Below are 17202 nucleotides of genomic sequence, written 5' to 3' on the forward strand. Positions count from 1 at the left end.
CCTTCCACAATAATGGCATCCTGCCTGTGGAGACCTTCGTCTCTCCCCTGTCGCTCAAACTCTCTATCAAAAGCTCCTCCATGTCTCTCCCTACTCCCTTTCTTCCCTGCCCTACATGCTATCACTCGCTGTTCCGGTTGCTCACTTTTGGCTGCATTCTTCTCCTAATTACCTCATCAACCGCAGCTACCATCATTTACGCGTTCTGCTCCTGTCACTCGTCCTTTCTCTCTTTACAAACACTTTCTGTGCCCCTCCTAACAATTCATTTAATGGATTTATCCCACTTCACCCTTCTATCTTCCGTATCTTTCCCTATCCAGCATCCCCATTTAAGTCTCCTTTCTCCCGCAGTAAACAGTATATTCAAAATAGACATCAACTCAGCCCACACATACAGACTGGTGCTCAAAAATAAATTAATTTGTTCTGACAATCCTATCGGATTCTCAACCAGGACCGTCATTTCCTTTTAAATGTTCCGACCTCCCCACTGGTGAGGGGGTCACACACAAACCCAATCTCCTTGTCCCCTATCAACACTTCCCGAAGGGGACAAGTCGTTATGTTCTTCCCTGTTTCTTTCTTTTAAGAAATTTTCCAATGTTCCTATCTTCCCATATGCTCAAACACCAATTTATCAATTCATGCTTGACTAACTTTAAGGCCTGTTCCTAACTTGTAAACATATTTATATATTTACGTCCATTTATTCAGTGTTTAATATTTAAAATGTAAAATGCATACAGTTCCCAATTTTGAAATCCACTGTAATCATCCAGATTTAGTACCCTAATTTAGATCCAAAATTAGTTTTCTTAGACTTAGACTTACAGTGTGGAAACAGGCCCTTCGGCCCAACAAGTCCACACCGACCCGCCGAAGCGCAACACACCCATACCCCTTACCTAACACTACGGGCAATTTAGCTTGGCCAATTCACCTGACCCGCACATCTTTGGACTGTGGGAGGAAACCGGAGCACCCGGAGGAAACCCACGCAGACACGGGGAGAACGTGCAAACTCCACACAGTCAGTTGCCTGAGTCGGGAATTGAACCCGGGTCTACAGGCGCTGTGAGGCAGCAGTGCTAACCACTGCGCCACCGTGCCGCCCCAAGTATGTACTCCTGACCAATCATTTCTCAATTACAATACTTTAGGTCGTAAAAATAATCAGAGCTGTCTTACAACAATTTGTCAATTCAAGTTAAAAACTTCTAACGCATGCACAATGGTCGAATCCAAGGTCACAGATAATAACCATGGAAGTTTTCGTTTTTACAACTACCCACTGTCGAACGAAACTTCGACTGTCCTTCATATATTGCTTTTATGTAAAAATAAAAGAGGTTAGTAAGAAAAGTAGTTAGGGAGTCATGACTCATAAAAGAACAGGAGTTATTAGCCTTAAAAAATCATGTTAAGTTCACATAAAAAGAAATCACTTTAAACAGCAGTCCCGGAACTCAAGCTCTAGAAACAAAAACAAGAATTCAATCACCAAACAAACAGATGCATCTAAATCATGTTAAACAACCATAACAATCACATCCAAAACAGTCCCGGGACTTACGCCCTAGGTGACAAGACTTAAACATTCAATCACTATCAAACAGATGAATTCAAGACAGAGCATAAAGTGTTAAACTGCCTGTTAGTTGAGCAGCCTTTTGCAAGTCTCTCTCTCTCTCTCTCTCTCTCTCTCTGGGCAACAATACAGACTTTTTCACAGACTTCCACACATAGAAACTCTTTTTCTCACACCGACTTTTACAAACACAGAAATACTTATACACACACAGATTTTTACACACCCAGAGACTCTATCTTTCTCATAAACAGACTCCCTCTCACACACACACACAGTCACTCTGTCCGTAACTCTGTGTCTGTCTCTGTCCCCTGTCCTCTGTCTTTGTCTCTCTCTCTCCTTGCCCAATGCCCCCCTACTCTAGGAATTCAACTTATGTGCGTCGGGGTTTGTGAGCCCCTATTAAATACTTCCATTATATTGCGGGACGTGCCGGCTACTGAAATACGGTCCAGAAATCAGGTTCTCAAATCCTTGTAATTCGACTCCTGACAAAGCCTGTTCCAGTCAACACTGTCCTCTGGTCAGGGGAAGTATACACTTTACCCCAAATTCGTCAGCGCGGGGGGAAGTATACGCTTTACCCAAATTCGGCAGCGCGGGGGGAAGTATACGCTTTACCCAAATTCGTCAGCGCGGGGGGTAGCATACACTTTACCCCAAATTCGTCAGCGCGGGGGGATGTATACGCTTTACCCAAATTCGTCAGCGTGGGGGGATGTATACGCTTTACCCAAATTCGTCAGCGCGGGGGGAAGTGTACGCTTTACCCAAACTCGTCAGCGCAAGGGGAAGCATACGCTTTACCCAAACTCGTCAGCGCAGGGGAAGTATCCGCTTTACCCCAAACCAGTCCAAAGCGCAGGGGAAGTGTCCGCTTTACCCCAAAACTATCTCTTCACCAAAACTTCGCAGCGCTGCATCCAAAAATGACTCACCACTCTTGATCACCGGTTCACTCTACTTACTCATCTCTAGGACTTTCGATCCTTCACCCAGAGACTTTCGTTAACAGTGAAACAAAATGGTTCGATTCTCTCTTGGGCTGACAAGCCCAGAATTTCGGTTGGCAAAGAGTTGTGAGACGCCAAACAAAATAAGAATTTAGTGTATTCAAACCCCTACTGGAGATCTTTTGTATAAAGGGCGTCTCTGAGCCCGATTAGGAGTGGCTGGCCATCCGGCGAGCTCTCAATCCCTGCCAACAGGCGTGCTTCTACTCCCTCCCCACGGCGGGGTCACCATCTCTGTTGGGACAGATCTTCTGTCCCCGTGTTCGTTTGGAGGAGAGAGACACCGGGTCTGATTAAAAGTATAAACAGGTTTAATGAGAGAGAATCGTACACAGTACAGTGAGGTGTCTAGCTCACTGGAGAAGGCGCGTTCTGCCTATATTTTAATTTGTCTATCCTTTTGTTCTCTCACATTCCAGAGTTACATCCTTATTTGGTAAAATGCAGAATTTTGGTATGTCATTGGTTCTCACCTGATAACATTCTATTACCTCAGTTTGAGCTACGTGCATTTTGACACGGCTCCAATGTCCTGTTATCTCTCACCCTCCCTGGGGCCTCTTCAGGCTATGCCATCAGCTTTTCAGTCTGTTCTTAGTGTAACATAATGGCTTACTGTTGTCTAGTGAAGCTAACAAGTTCCAGACTTGCTAATACTACCTTACGTGAGCACTACCTAACAATAAAATTTCTTACACTGCCTAACCTTAATAATGGATCCCAACAATACCTTGTGGTTGGAGGGTTCCCAGGCGAAAGATGAGGCACTCCTCCTCCAGCCGTCGTGTTGTTATGTTCTGCCGGTGGAGGAGTCCAAGGACCTGCATGTCCTTGGTGGAGTGGGAGGGAGAGTTAAAGTGTTGAGCCACGGGGTGGTTGGGTTGGTTGGTCCGGGTGTCCCAGAGGTGTTCTCTGAAGCGTTCTGCAAGTAAGCGGCCTGTCTCCCCAATGTAGAGGAGGCCACATCGGGTGCAGCGGATGCAATAGATGATGTGTGTGGAGGTACAGGTGAACTTGTGGCGGATATGGAAGGATCCCTTGGGGCCTTGGAGGGAAGTGAGTGTGGAGGTGTGGGCGCAAGTTTTACATTTCCTGCGATTGCAGGGGAAGGTGCCGGGGGTGGAGGTTGGGTTGGTGGGGGGTGTGGACCTGACGAGGGAGTCACGAAGGGAGTGGTCCTTGCGGAACGCTGATAGGGGAGGGGAGGGAAATATATCCCTGGTGGTGGGGTCCGTTTGGAGTTGGCGGAAATGGCGGCGGATGATACGCTGTATATGGAGGTTGGTGGGGTGGTAGGTGAGAACCAGTGGGGTTCTGTCTTGGTGGCGGTTGGAGGAGCGGGGCTCAAGGGCGGAGGAGCGGGAAGTGGAGGAGATGCGGTGGAGGGCATCGTCGATCACGTCTGGGGGAACACCTCTGGGCCGCCCGGACCAACCAACCCAACCACCCCGTGGCTCAACACTTTAACTCTCCCTCCCACTCCACCGAGGACATGCAGGTCCTTGGACTCCTCCACCGGCAGAACATAACAACACGACGGCTGGAGGAGGAGGAGCGCCTCATCTTCCGCCTGGGAACCCTCCAACCACAAGGTATGAATTCAGATTTCTCCAGTTTCCTCATTTCCCCTCCCCCCACCTTGTCTCAGTCGGTTCCCTCAACTCAGCACCGCCCTCCTAACCTGCAATCTCCTTCCTGACCTCTCCGCCCCCACCCCACTCCGGCCTATCACCCTCACCTTGACCTCCTTCCACCTATCCCACCTCCATCGCCCCTCCCCCAAGTCCCTCCTCCCTACCTTTTATCTTAGCCTGCTTGGCTACTCTCTCTCATTCCTGATGAAGGGCTTATGCTCGAAACGTCGAATTCCCTATTCCTGAGATGCTGCCTGGCCTGCTGTGCTTTGACCAGCAACACATTTTCAGCTGTGATCTCCAGCATCTGCAGACCTCATTTTTTACTCCAAGCCAAACAGAGAACAGCCAGAGAATTCCTAGAGGCATGGCACTCATCCACGAATTCCATCAACAGACACATCGACCTAGACCCTATATACCGGCCACTGCAGCGGACAGCAACTGACAACCGGAAGCGGCAGATTCAAACCAGTATAAATGCCGGAGGAATCAGCACAGAAGCGCTTCACAGGAGGCTCCAAGATGTCACCTAGAAATGGGACGAAACGTCTGCAACAAAAACTCCCAGCTCGGCGAACAGAACCATAACAACTTCCAAAAATTCACCATCCTGTGAGAGAAAGGATTTTGCCGAATCTCTGTTTACAAAGAGTGACCCCTGAGTTTTACTCAGTGACCTCGAGTTCTAGTTTCTCCCAAAAAGGGGAACAGGCTCCTCCCTCCACCTTGGAGATTTCCCCTGATCTTTTATTTTCATTAACGTACCTCTTACTCTTTTAATGTCTTTACAATCCCACAGCTAATGCTCCTGACTAGTTACTCCACAATTAATACTCCTGCCCAATTACCCCACAGTGAATACGCCCGGTTAGTTACTCCCCAGTTAATGCTCCTGCCCAATTACCCCACAGTGAATACTCCCGGTTAGTTACTCCTCAGTTAATGCTCCTGGCTAATTACGTTACAGCTCATGGTCCAGTTTAAATCCTGATCATTGATGGTTTTATTTTGTGAAACAGTGAGGTGTGAATGAAGCAGCGTTCTGTGACAGTCTTACAGATTATTCTTGCTTTTAAATACTGTGCCTGAGCTCAAGGGACCATCCCTTTAAACAGGCCCAATGCTGCTTTCTGGATCTGATCTCTCGATTTGTCTCTGTTCCAGGTAAAAGCTTTCCTGTGCTCACTCAGACACCGATACTGAATGTCACAGTGAGTCAAACCGCCCAGTTACACTGCTCTGTGCAGAATATCGATTTGGGGGAGAGTGATGTGCACTGGTACCGACGCAGCCTGGCAGGTTATCAATGGATTGTGATGCACCGTGTGAGTGGAAATGTGTTAGTGAATAAAAATTTTCAGGGCCATTTTAATTCTACCAGAAATAACTCCGGTCTTGTTGCTACACTAATAATCACAAACATTCAACCTGAAGATGCAACTGTGTATTACTGTAACGTGTGGTCCAATGTGTACGGGACTGGGACCCAGCTGAATATCATCAGTAAGTATGTTTTATTATTTGTGTATGTGTGTGTGCGGGTGCGCATGCACATATGTGTGTGTGTGTGTGTGTGTGTGTGTGTCTGTGTGTGTCTGTGTGCGTGTGTGTGTGTGTGTGTGTCTGTGTGTGTCTGTGTGCGCGTGTGTGTGACTCTGTGAGCGTGTGTGTGCGTAGGTGTGTATACCGAGAGACCGTGGGCCTTGTCGCTGTCTGATTGCAGCACATTGACATTGGGAAGGCCATTGGGGAGATGGGTCTCAGTGCAGCACATTGACATTGGGAAGGCCGGTGGGGAGCTGGCTCTTGGTGATGATGGAGAGTGTGTCATTGATTCCTGAGGGAGGAGGGGGTGTGACTTGCTGCAGACCTTCAGCCTGTTCCTGTTGGAGCTCACAACTGAATGGTCCCAATTCCAGGAGGCCCCCGAGGTGCTGCAGGGCTCCCTGGAGAGAGACAGGACACTGCCTGCTCTGGCATATGACAGTGTTACAATGGCGGGGCACAGACAGCACACTCTCCCCACCTCTCCCTGCCGTCCCCTACACCCGACACCCCCTCACCACTCCCCAAAACCCCCACACCCCCTCACTCCCTCACCACACCCCCCACACCCCCTCACCACTCCCCAAAACCCACACACCCCCTCAGTCCCTCACCACACCCCCCACACCCCCTCACCACTCCCCAAAACCCACACACCCCCTCAGTCCCTCACCACACCCCAACACCCCCTCACCACTCCCAAAACTCCCACACCCCCCACTCCCTCACCACACCCCCCACACCCCCTCACCACTCCCCAAAACCCCCACACCCCCTCACTCCCTCACCACACCCCAACACCCCCTCACCACTCCCAAAACTCCCACACCCCCCCTCAGTCCCTCACCACACCCCAACACCCCCTCACCACTCCCCAAAACCCCCACACCCCCTCACTCCCTCACCACATCCCCACAACCCCTCACCACTCCCCAAAACCCTCACACCCCCTCACTCCCTCACCACACCCCCCACACCCCCTCACCACTCCCCAAAACCCTCACACCCCCTCACTGCCTCACCACACCCCACACCCCCTCACCATTCCCCCACTCCCCCACACCCCCTCAGCCCCAAACCCACTCCCCAAAACCCTCACACACCCTCCCCCCACATTCCCACCCCCTCCTTGTCCTGAGAGCCCTGAAAGGCTCCCCATGCATGTCCTGCTGGAATGCTGTGTGTGAATGCTATGGACCAGGCCCCTGGGGACACCCCAACCAGCCCAACCAATCCGATTGACCAGGATGGAATGATGGGACTGCCAGGGGGTACTGGGCATGGGTATAGCACACATACCCACTGGCAGTGGCTCAGGGCGTACAGCAGAAAATCAGAAAGAAATTGAAGACCAACTTGCATCAGCTGTGGCCAAGCGAGAATCTGATTCATCAGCTCCATGTGGGGTCCATGTGGTAGTGTCCCTACCCATAGGCTGGGAGTCTCAGATTCAAGTCCCACCTACTCCAGAGGTGTGTAATAACATTAATGAACAGATTGGTTAGAAAAATAAGTCAAATAAAAGAAACATCTCAGCATGAGGTCCTGTCGGGACAGAACTAAAGATAGGACATTGACAGAGCATAGGGTTGGCACGGTGGCTCAGTGGTTAGCACTGCTGCCTCACAGCGCCAGGGACCCAGGTTCGATTCCAGCCTTGGGCAACTGTCTGTGTGGAGTTTGCACATTCTCCCTGTGTCTGTGTGGGCTTCCTCCCACAGTCCAATGATGTGCAGATTAGGGTGGATTGGCCATGCTAAATTACCCACAGTGATAGGTGCAGAAGTCAGAGGGTAAATGGGTCTGGGTGGGTTACTCTTCGGAGGGTCAGTGTGAACTGGGACCTGTAGGGAATCTAATCTAATTTCTTTCTGATTAGATTGTCAGTTTCCCAACAGAAATGGTAAAAATAATACAAACTCAATAATGACAGGTGTAAAACCCATCGAGCCGGTTCATACTGAAGCACTTAGAGATATCGAAGGCAGCCCTATCCCAAACGGTTCCAGTTGTACCTCCCAGTGCTCAGGCCCACACCTTGTTGATGTTACACTGGGGGATCATGGATAAACGGTACAGTAACAGCAGGAACAGGAATCCAGTTGTGGTCAGTTTGCAGGAAGACTTTCTGTGCTGCTGCTGAGATGGAATAAGAGTGTGAATTGGCTGTTTGTGTGTGGGAGGTGGGAACTAAACTCAGCACAGAGATTCACAATTTAATCAATTCATTCTAACTACCTTTTTAACAATGGGGCAGGCATTAAAGATTAACTCGGCAACACGCAAACTCTCATTTCTTTCGGGTTTAACTTGTTGGAGATGGTGGAAACACAAGCTCTTTAGTTATTTTATTTTTCTCTCGTCTTTTGCTCCCTGTCTCTTATTTTGGTCTTTGTTTCCTTCTCCCCATCTCTTTGCTTTTGAGTGTGATTTAGCATTGAATTTACACATTGTAATGTATACATCCACCTCTGTCCGTATCCTGCTCATTTCTTCACTCTCAGTGAGATTACCTGTGCTGTACTTTCACGTCCTGAGTCCAGTTCCCTTGTCGTGATGTTACTGTTTACACATCAGACAATCCAAAGGCAAATTGTTGAAAGTTAAACCAGCATGAGCATTCTATTGTGCGGTGACCAGGACTGTGTGTAATATTCCAAGTGTGGCCTCATCCAAGTCTTTAACAGCTGTAACATGACTTGCCAACGTTTATATTCAATGTCCCGAACACCGAAGGCGACTGTGCCATATGCCTTGTTCACCATCTTATCCACGTGTGTTGCCTCTTTCGGGGAGTTATGGATGTCTAGCCCGAGATCCCCCATTCATGGACAGACCTCAATTCACTTTCTCCCAACTGTCTCCTCAATCTTGTCAATCTCTCAGCCTTAGCTCCATCGTCACCACAAGGTCTGAGCTCTGCAAAGTTGTTTCTGTTTCTGATCGTTTTTTTTTAATGCCTTCTGCATTCACATAGAATTCAGGAAATTTGGTTTGAGTTTTTGATTATTTCTGTAAAACATACTGAGAAAAATTAATTTGTGTTTTTTAGGTCTTTGTCCTTCTGCAACAGCCTGTTCATTACTCACAAAAACTCTGAGATTATTAATTTATTTTTATTTTTGAGCACCATTTCCTAAAATGCATTGCGTAAAAGTTACCGATTGTTATTCCATGAATTTTATTTCATCTTTTCCCCCTCTCAGCCTTCAGACCGTCTCTCAGACCTGTGCACTTTGAGCATGTTCCATGTGTCTCTTCGTAAAAAAGAGGTTGCTGAACCAATTACATAACAGGGGAGTGAGATGATCCTGAAAGCACAGTTCCAAAGTGTGTCCTGGACAAAAACATTGTTCTAAGGCAATAAAACCACGGGTTTTGACTTTAAACAGGCTTCAAGAGTGTGGTGCTGGAAAAGCACAGCAGGTCAGGCAGCATCTGAGGAGCAAGAGAATCAATGTTTAGGGCAAAAGCCCTTTATCGGGAATTCCTGATTTACCAAATTCTTGATGAAGGGCTTTTGCCTGAAACATCAATTCTCTTGCTCCTCGGATGGTGCCTTACCTGCTGTGTTTTTCCAGCACCACACTCTCAGCATTCATCTCCAACATCTGCAGCCCTCACTTTCTCCTTTAAAAAGACTTCCCTGTGTCCAGACATCACTCAGCTCTGTCATTGTCCTCCAAACTGGAGCAAGCATGTGAACACAAAGCCAGCAGTTTGTCGTTATTCCACCCCTTCCAGCATGAACACCACCCACAGGTAGAAAGAGCAGTTTAAATTTCAACATGACTCCAACTGGTAGAGTGTACAGGTTTTATAATGGAGCCATGGGGAATAAGAACCTCATTATACATTGGGCAGACACAGCATCACATTTCCCGAAATCCAGCGAGTCAAACACATGGCCTTCGATTTTACTGACCAAGTGAGAGCTGCTCCCACAAAAAGAATTCCAGGATTCTTGCTCGCTATTGATAAGATCGGATTCACTGAACTGAGAGAGATCCGGCAATTTTGTGAATGAACTGAATGATCCAAAATAATCTTGAAAATTCTCAAAGACCTGTTCAAAATAAGAATTTAGTGTCAGGATTATGAGATCCCAAGTCGGGTCATAAGACCACTTCCCCAGTAGGCTATTGACCTGTTGTTGGAAGGTGCCTCTTCAGTATTTCTGTCCAGAATTGTTGGTTTATCCAAACAGAGGGATTGTATTCCCTATCCCTGTGACTGGGATTTATTCGGAGAACGTCCCATTCTCTGAATAATCTTTCCTTTTGCTTTAAACTGGCCTATACTTTGTGAAAATCCCACCTTTGGTCTGGCTCTGAGGTTTGGGGGTTTAGGGGCTGTGGATAGGACTGGGGTGGGGTAGGTGTGGGGTGGTATTAGGTTAGACCCCTGTGACAGTGCTTTCCTGCTGTACACTGTTTCAGGTTGGGACATACAGCTGCCTTTCCGGCTCTGTGTTCCTGCAGGCTGTTACACCCTCAATGTCTGTGTGAGCCCTGCTCAGTCTTGGTACAATTTCTCTTTGCCTCCTAACCACCAGGCCCTCTCCAGTTGCTGAATGCGATGCCTATTCTGCTGCTGCTATGTTCCACTTTTGTGTGTGAGGTCTAATTGTAGAATGTCTCCCAAAGTAATGATGCTGGAGTCCACGGGAGAATCTCCAGCATCCCTTCCATTCCAACCTGATTGATCACATTCTCTCAACAATAGCTCAGAACTCTACCCCCTTCTCTCACCAGAATCCTGCAACACTCACGGCATCATCCCATCCTTGTACACTCCCATTATATTCCACTCTTGTTAATTCCATTACTCTGCAAAACACATGACCTTTCCTCCCTTGACTGACCCCACTTCAACACGTGGACCATTTTGACTCTTCCCCTTGTTAACTGTTAGAACAGGGCACTTGGAAATGTTTCAGGTAATCTGGCAGGGCCAAAGTGGTTTTCAAAAGGAAAATCATGTTAAACTATTTTATTGGAGGTCTTTGAAGAAATAAGTTGTGTTGGAGATTAAGGTGAACCAGTGGATGTATTGTATTTAGATTTTGTTCAGATTGGCACACCACACGTTATAACTTACCAAACAAAAATGACCCCTCCTCTCTGTTTGCCAGCTGATCTTTGATCCTTACCGCTATGTTAGCCTGGGCCCCATCAGTGTTTGAATTCCACACTAATGTTTGACGTCACCCCTTACGGACTGTCTTCTGGAAATCTAAACCCAGTCTATCCATTGGCTCCTCTTTAGCTGTAAAGCGGGTTAAACGTGATTTTCTTTCTCTAAGTTTGATCCTGTCTATGTTTTATTTAATTTGGATGTTGAGTCCTCTGTTTGAGATGTTGTTGTGTTCTGCCTGACAATGATCACAGCCCATCAGTAATGACCACGTGTTACTCCTTTAACCTGCTCCATGTTTACACCTTGTTCAGCTTTTGCAGAGGCGGAGATTCCAGATTTACTCCTGATTTTTCTGGGCCGTCTCTTGGTTCTCCTGCTGTTTCTCATCGTCGCTGTCATCGTCTTGCTCAATGTAAACCAAAAGGCATGTTTCACAAGCAAATAAAGATGGAGCAGGTAAATAGAGTTCATTATCGACTCATCGATGGTTACAGCACAGAAGGCGGCCCTTTTAGCTCCTCATATCTGTGACGGCCAACTAGGATCTGATGAGACTAATCCCATTTTTCCTCAGAGGAGAACGGAACATTAAATCCTCAGAGGGTACCAAGGAATCATGTGGAGCTACAGTTAATTACCGGTCTGGCCTTGGGAACAGAGGGACTTAGGGCTTCAGAGACATCACTCTTCAAAGTTTGCATCACATGTTGACAGGGTGGTTATGAAGGCATTTAGTGTACTTGCCTACATCGCTCAGAGCTTTGGTTGGAGGCGTTGGGAGGTTATGTTGAGGCTGTACAGGATGTTGGTGAGGCCCCTTCTTGTGCACTGTGTCCCGTTCTGGTCTTCCTGTTATAGGAAGGATATGATTAACCCGGAGAGGGTTCTGAAGAGAATTACCAGGTTGTTGTTGGGAGTGGAGAGTTTGGGGGATAAGGTGAGGCTGGATTCACTTGGGTTTTTCTCACTGGAGTGTAGCAGACTGAGGGGTGACCTCATTGAGTTTATAAAATCATGAGGGGTATCAATAAGGTGAATGGCAGGTGTCTTTACCCCAGGGTGGGGGAGTTCAAGACTAGGGGTGGGAGGAGAAAGATTTACAAAAGACAGGAGGGCCAATTATTTTGCACAGAGAGTGGTTCATGTGTGAAATGAATGTCCAGAGAAAGTGGTGAATGGGACACAGCTGCAATGTTTCGAAGCCATTCAGGGAAGTGTACGAAGGAGAAATGTTTCGGAGGGATATGGGCCAGGTCCAGGCAGGTGGGGCTAGTTTAGTTTGGGGATGTGGTCAGCAAGGACTGGTCAGACTGAAGGTGTATGACTCGATGGGTCTAACCATGAGATCTCCAGTCTTTTTGAGGCAAGTTTTTCCATTGATGAAGGTAATAACCCCACCTCTCGTCTCCTTAAAAGATTTGCGAAGACACAGCAAAAATTAAATTGTTCTCATTATTTCCAAGAGATCACATGACAAGAAGTTTTTTGCAATCGAGGAAGTCTCCAAATAGCACAAAATGCTGTAGTTCTCGCCAAGTGGGTTTGATATATTGACTCATATTCCAAACAATATAAATAAGGATTAGGAAATAGAAAGAGTTACTCGTGTTTTGCAGTGGATAGTCTTCGATGAGTTGTTACACTGTAGGACACAGCATTAGTGAAGATATGATGGAGCCGTGGATTCTAATGTGGATTGGATGAATCGACTTGGGAAATATAACTTAGATGATGCATTCTGAGAGTTTATTTGGGATAATGCTGAAGAGCAGAGTGCTCGAACACTGAGCAGGGACCTCTGACCTGGCAATATGCAATGGACCAGATTAATGAAGGGCCTCATCATAGAGGAACCTCTGGGGAATAGTGATCATAACGGGATACAATTTTATATCAATTTGGAGACAGAGAAGTGTGGAAATAATGTTATTTTCAGAAAGTTGAACAGCAGATATGACGAGGGTATGAGGCTGGCTAAAGTGAAGTGGGAAAAGGCATTACTCAGCAGAGAAACAGTATGAGACTTTGAAGGAGATATTTCATAAATGTCAGCAGACAAGGGGAGGCCATTCAGCCCCTTAGGCCTGTTCTGTCATTCAGTGAGCATATGGTTGATCTGATCATTCTCCGCTCCATTTTCTTCTTGTACCCCATGACCCTCGGGTTCCCTGCCCTGATTAAAACTCTGTCTCACCCCAAATCCCCCGCCTCGACAGCACTATGAAGGAAATCATTCCACAGATGGACTAGCCTCAGTGAGAAGAAGTTCCTCACCTCTGTCTTACAGAGTAACCCCCTACCCTGAGATGATGCCGTCTGCTCTGAGCCTCTCCCCCCCTCCCCACCCCCAAGGGGAAATATCCTCCTCCCGCTGAGACTGTCACACCCCCCAAAGCTAACTGGCCTGGACTGACCAGCTCTTCGCTCCGTTTTATTACGACACAAAGTTGTTTTCCAAACCTCTGGGCCTTTCCCAAATTTCAAAGATTCCTGGAAGATTACTCCCAGTGCATTCACTACCACGGTCGTTACTTCCTTCAATGTTCTCGGGTGCATGCCATCAGGTCCAGGGGACTTATCGGTCTTTAGCCTCATTGGTGTGTCCACCGTGTTCCCATCAGCCCTCAGACCTGGAACCGGTTCCACAGCCAGGGAGACCGGCTCAATTCACTCCCATTTGTCTGACGATGACTCCCACAATCTCCTGCCATTCTGGAAGAATAGCACAGCCATGTCCTGCCCTTCCTGTTTCCATCCCAGACACCAGTCAGGAACTGATGGGGAAAGGAGAGCCCCACAATCAGAGGCTTCCTGTTCACTGCTTCAGGAAATTTCCACATCAGGTTTAATTGTTCATCTTCCTAACCCCATGGTCAGAGTTTCAATAAAATATCCCAGACCACACTGCACAGTGTCAGCTGCTACAGGGCCCAGAGAGAGGGAGTGACTGTGGGGGAGAGGGAGAGAGAGAGAGAGAGAGACAGAGAGAGAGAGAGAGAGAGAGAGAGACAGAGCAGGAAAGGAAAAGGGGGTAGCAGGAGGCTGGCACTGAACTGGGTAGGAAATAACAGGCAGCAGGTAGAGGGGTGGGCAGGGACCAGTATACAGGGGGAATGGTCGGGGGAGTATACAGGGGGAATGGGCAGGGGTAGTATGCAGGGGGGAATGGGCAGGTGAAGTATACGGGGGGAATGGGCACGGGGAGTATACAGGGGGAATGAGCAGGGGGAGTATACAGGGGGGAATGGGTGGGGGGAGTATACAGGGGAGAATGGGCAGGGGGAGTATGCAGTGGGAATGGTCAGGGGGAGTATACAGGGGGATGGTCAGGGGGAGTATACAGGGGGGAATGGGCGGGTGGAGTATACAGGGGGAATGAGCGGGGGGGAGTATACAAGGGGGAATGGGCAGGGGAAGTATACAGGGGGATGGTCAGGGGGAGTATACAGGGGGGAATGGGCGGGGGGAGTATACAGGGGGGAATGGGCAGGGGGAGTATGCAGTGGGAATGGTCAGGGGGAGTATACAGGGGGATGGTCAGGGGGAGTATACAGGGGGGAATGGGCGGGGGGAGTATACAGGGGGGAATGGGCGGGGGGAGTATACAGGGGGAAAGGTCAGGGGGAGTATACAGGGGGAATGGGCTGGGTGAGTATACAGGGGGAATGGGTGGGGGGAGTATACAGGGGGAATGGGCCTGGGGGAGTATACAGGGGGGAATGGGTGGGCGGAGTATACAGGGGGGAATGGGCAGAGGGAGTATACAGGGGGGAATGGGCAGGGGGAGTATACAGGAGGAATGGTCAGGGGGAGTATACAGCGGGGAATGGGCTGGGGGAGTATACAGTGGGAATGGTCAGGGGGAGTATACAGGGGGGAATGGTCAGGGGGAGTATACATGGGGAATGGGCAGGGGGAGTATACAGGGGGAATGGGCGGGGGGAGTATACAGTGGGAATGGGCTGGGGGATTATACAGTGGGAATGGGCAGGGGAGTATACAGGGGGGAATGGTCAGGGGGAGTATACATGGGGAATGGGCAGGGGGAGTATACAGGGGGAATGGGCCTGGGGAAGTATATAGGGGGAATGGTCAGGGGGAGTATACAGGGGGGAATGGATGGGGGGAGTATACAGGGGAATGGGCGGGGGGAGTATACAGGGGGGAATGGTCAGGGGGGAGTATACAGGGGGGAATGGGCTAGCGGAGTATACAGGGGGTAATGGGCGGGGGGAGTATACAGGGGGGAATGGTCAGGGGGATTATACAGGGGGGAATGGTCAGGGGGGAGTATACAGGGGGGATGGGCGGGGGAGAATATCCGGGGGAATGGGTGGGGGGAGTGAGCAGGGGGGAGAGGAGAGTATTCAACAGACAGTGGGCAGTGAGCATTCAAGTTGTTTGGACAGAATTAAACTCAGACCATTTTAACAATAAACCACGTGCCACTGACGCTCTGATGTTTGTGTGATGTTGCAGGAGGATGATGGGCAGGTGCATTACGCTGAACTCCAACTCCGACAGGTCACCCAGCGCCCACCCAGAACACAGACAGTGACTGACCCAGACTCGGAGTACGCGACTGTCAAACACACATAGTCTCCTGGATGTATCCATCACTGTAGCTGCAGGCAACTGACTCTCGGGATCCTTACCTCCCCAATTACTGAGCAACATCCAACCCAGACTCTATAAAATCTGGGATTACTGGGCACTCTGACCCTCCCAGACCCTGGGATTACTGGGCACTCTGACCCTCCCTGACCCTGGGATTACTGGGCACTCTGACCCTCCCTGACCCTGAGATTACTGGGCACTCTGACCCTCCCAGACCCTGGGATTACTGGGCACTCTGACCCTCCCAGACCCTGGGATTACTGGGCACTCTGACCCTCCCAGACCCTGGGATTACTTGGCACTCTGACCCTCCCTGACCCTGACATCACTCTGACCGTCCCTGACCCCGGGATGATTGGATTGTCCGATGAGGAGAGATTGTGGAGACTGGGTCATTATTCTCTTGTGTTTGAGAGACTGAGGTAATCTCCATGAAATCTCTCCGTTCTCACAGGGATTGATGGGGCAGATGTGGATCCAATGTTACTCCCGTTGGGATCTCCAACCAGGCAGCTCAGTCCCAGGGTTCGGGGGCAGCTGATTTCAATCTAAGATGAGGAGGAATTTCTTCATCCAGGGTGGAGGGAGATGAATCTTTGGAATTCTGTTTCTCACAGGCTGTGGAAGCTCAATCTTTGAGGAACTTCCGGACTGAAATTGTTAGTTTTCTCATTATTAATGGATCTCCGGGATTGTGAAGGTGTATGGTGCTGAGGTGCAGGGTCTGCCATGATTATATACTGAACATATCAACATCTCTCAGCAACTGACTGCATCGCTCCCACAACCTGCCCTTCCACCTATTTTCGTGATTTGGAAATGTTTCTCTCGTTCATTCGTTTCCTTTCTCTTGGCCATTAATGTACGTTGTGAATAGCTGTGGTCCCAGCATTGATTCCTGTGGAACCCACTGGTCATGGAGCACTATCCTGTAAAAGAGACCCTCACCCCCTCTCACCATTTCCTGCCCAGGAGGCTAATGGCCAGTGTGCTGCCTGTGAACCACAATAACATCCTCCAGCTCCCACCTCGTGCAGTTCCAATCCCGCTCCGAGCTCCCCCTCTCTGTGTTAATGTCTTTGTTCTGAATTTGGTTCATTTTAACAATTTTCTTCCTGTTTTTTCAGTTTGTAATTGGTTAATAGTTCCGCTATTTACTCTCTATCTGAAAGTAACTGAGACAAATTGTGACGGGTTTTCTCGCTGATGCTGATGTTGTGGGATTTGGAACTATTTCATTAAAGCTAACCACTGGATAACTTCCAGCAGGCTCACGGTGTTCCGTGAATTCAGGGGTTTGGGAATAATTGGATCGTCTGGAGTGATTGAGGATGGGAATGTAATGGGGAGAAGGGTAATGGGATAAAGGGAATGGGACAAAGAGGGAGGAAATGGGATAGAAAGGGGGGAATAGGATAGACACAGAGGGAATTGGGTAGAGTGGAAGGGAATTGGATAGAGACGTTAAGATTGGGATAAAGATGGGAGGAATGTGGTAGAAAGGGAGGGAATGGGTTAGAGAGAGTGGGGAAAGTGGATAGTCAGGGAGAGAATGGGATAGAGTGGGAGAAAATGGGATTGTGAGAGAGTGGTTGGGATAGAGTGGAATGGAATGGGATAGAGAGAGTGAATGGGATAGAAGGAATGGGATAGAGAG

At 48.7% G+C, this 17202-nt stretch overlaps 1 protein-coding gene across 1 annotated transcript in view; it reads left to right on the top strand.

The window, feature by feature from the left end:
- LOC132819295 (lachesin-like) overlaps window positions 1–16788 on the top strand; it is a 42396-nt gene extending 25608 nt beyond the window's left edge. Inside the window, exons 4-6 of the mRNA XM_060830735.1 lie at window positions 5409–5747; window positions 11240–11384; window positions 15408–16788. Coding sequence (XP_060686718.1) covers window positions 5409–5747; window positions 11240–11373 — 473 coding nt within the window. The 3' untranslated portion in view covers window positions 11374–11384; window positions 15408–16788. The remainder of the gene's footprint in view (window positions 1–5408; window positions 5748–11239; window positions 11385–15407) is intronic.
- Window positions 16789–17202: the final 414 nt, after the last annotated feature.

This window comes from Hemiscyllium ocellatum, chromosome 10 (genome assembly GCF_020745735.1).
Source record: "Hemiscyllium ocellatum isolate sHemOce1 chromosome 10, sHemOce1.pat.X.cur, whole genome shotgun sequence".
NCBI lineage: Eukaryota > Metazoa > Chordata > Chondrichthyes > Orectolobiformes > Hemiscylliidae > Hemiscyllium > Hemiscyllium ocellatum.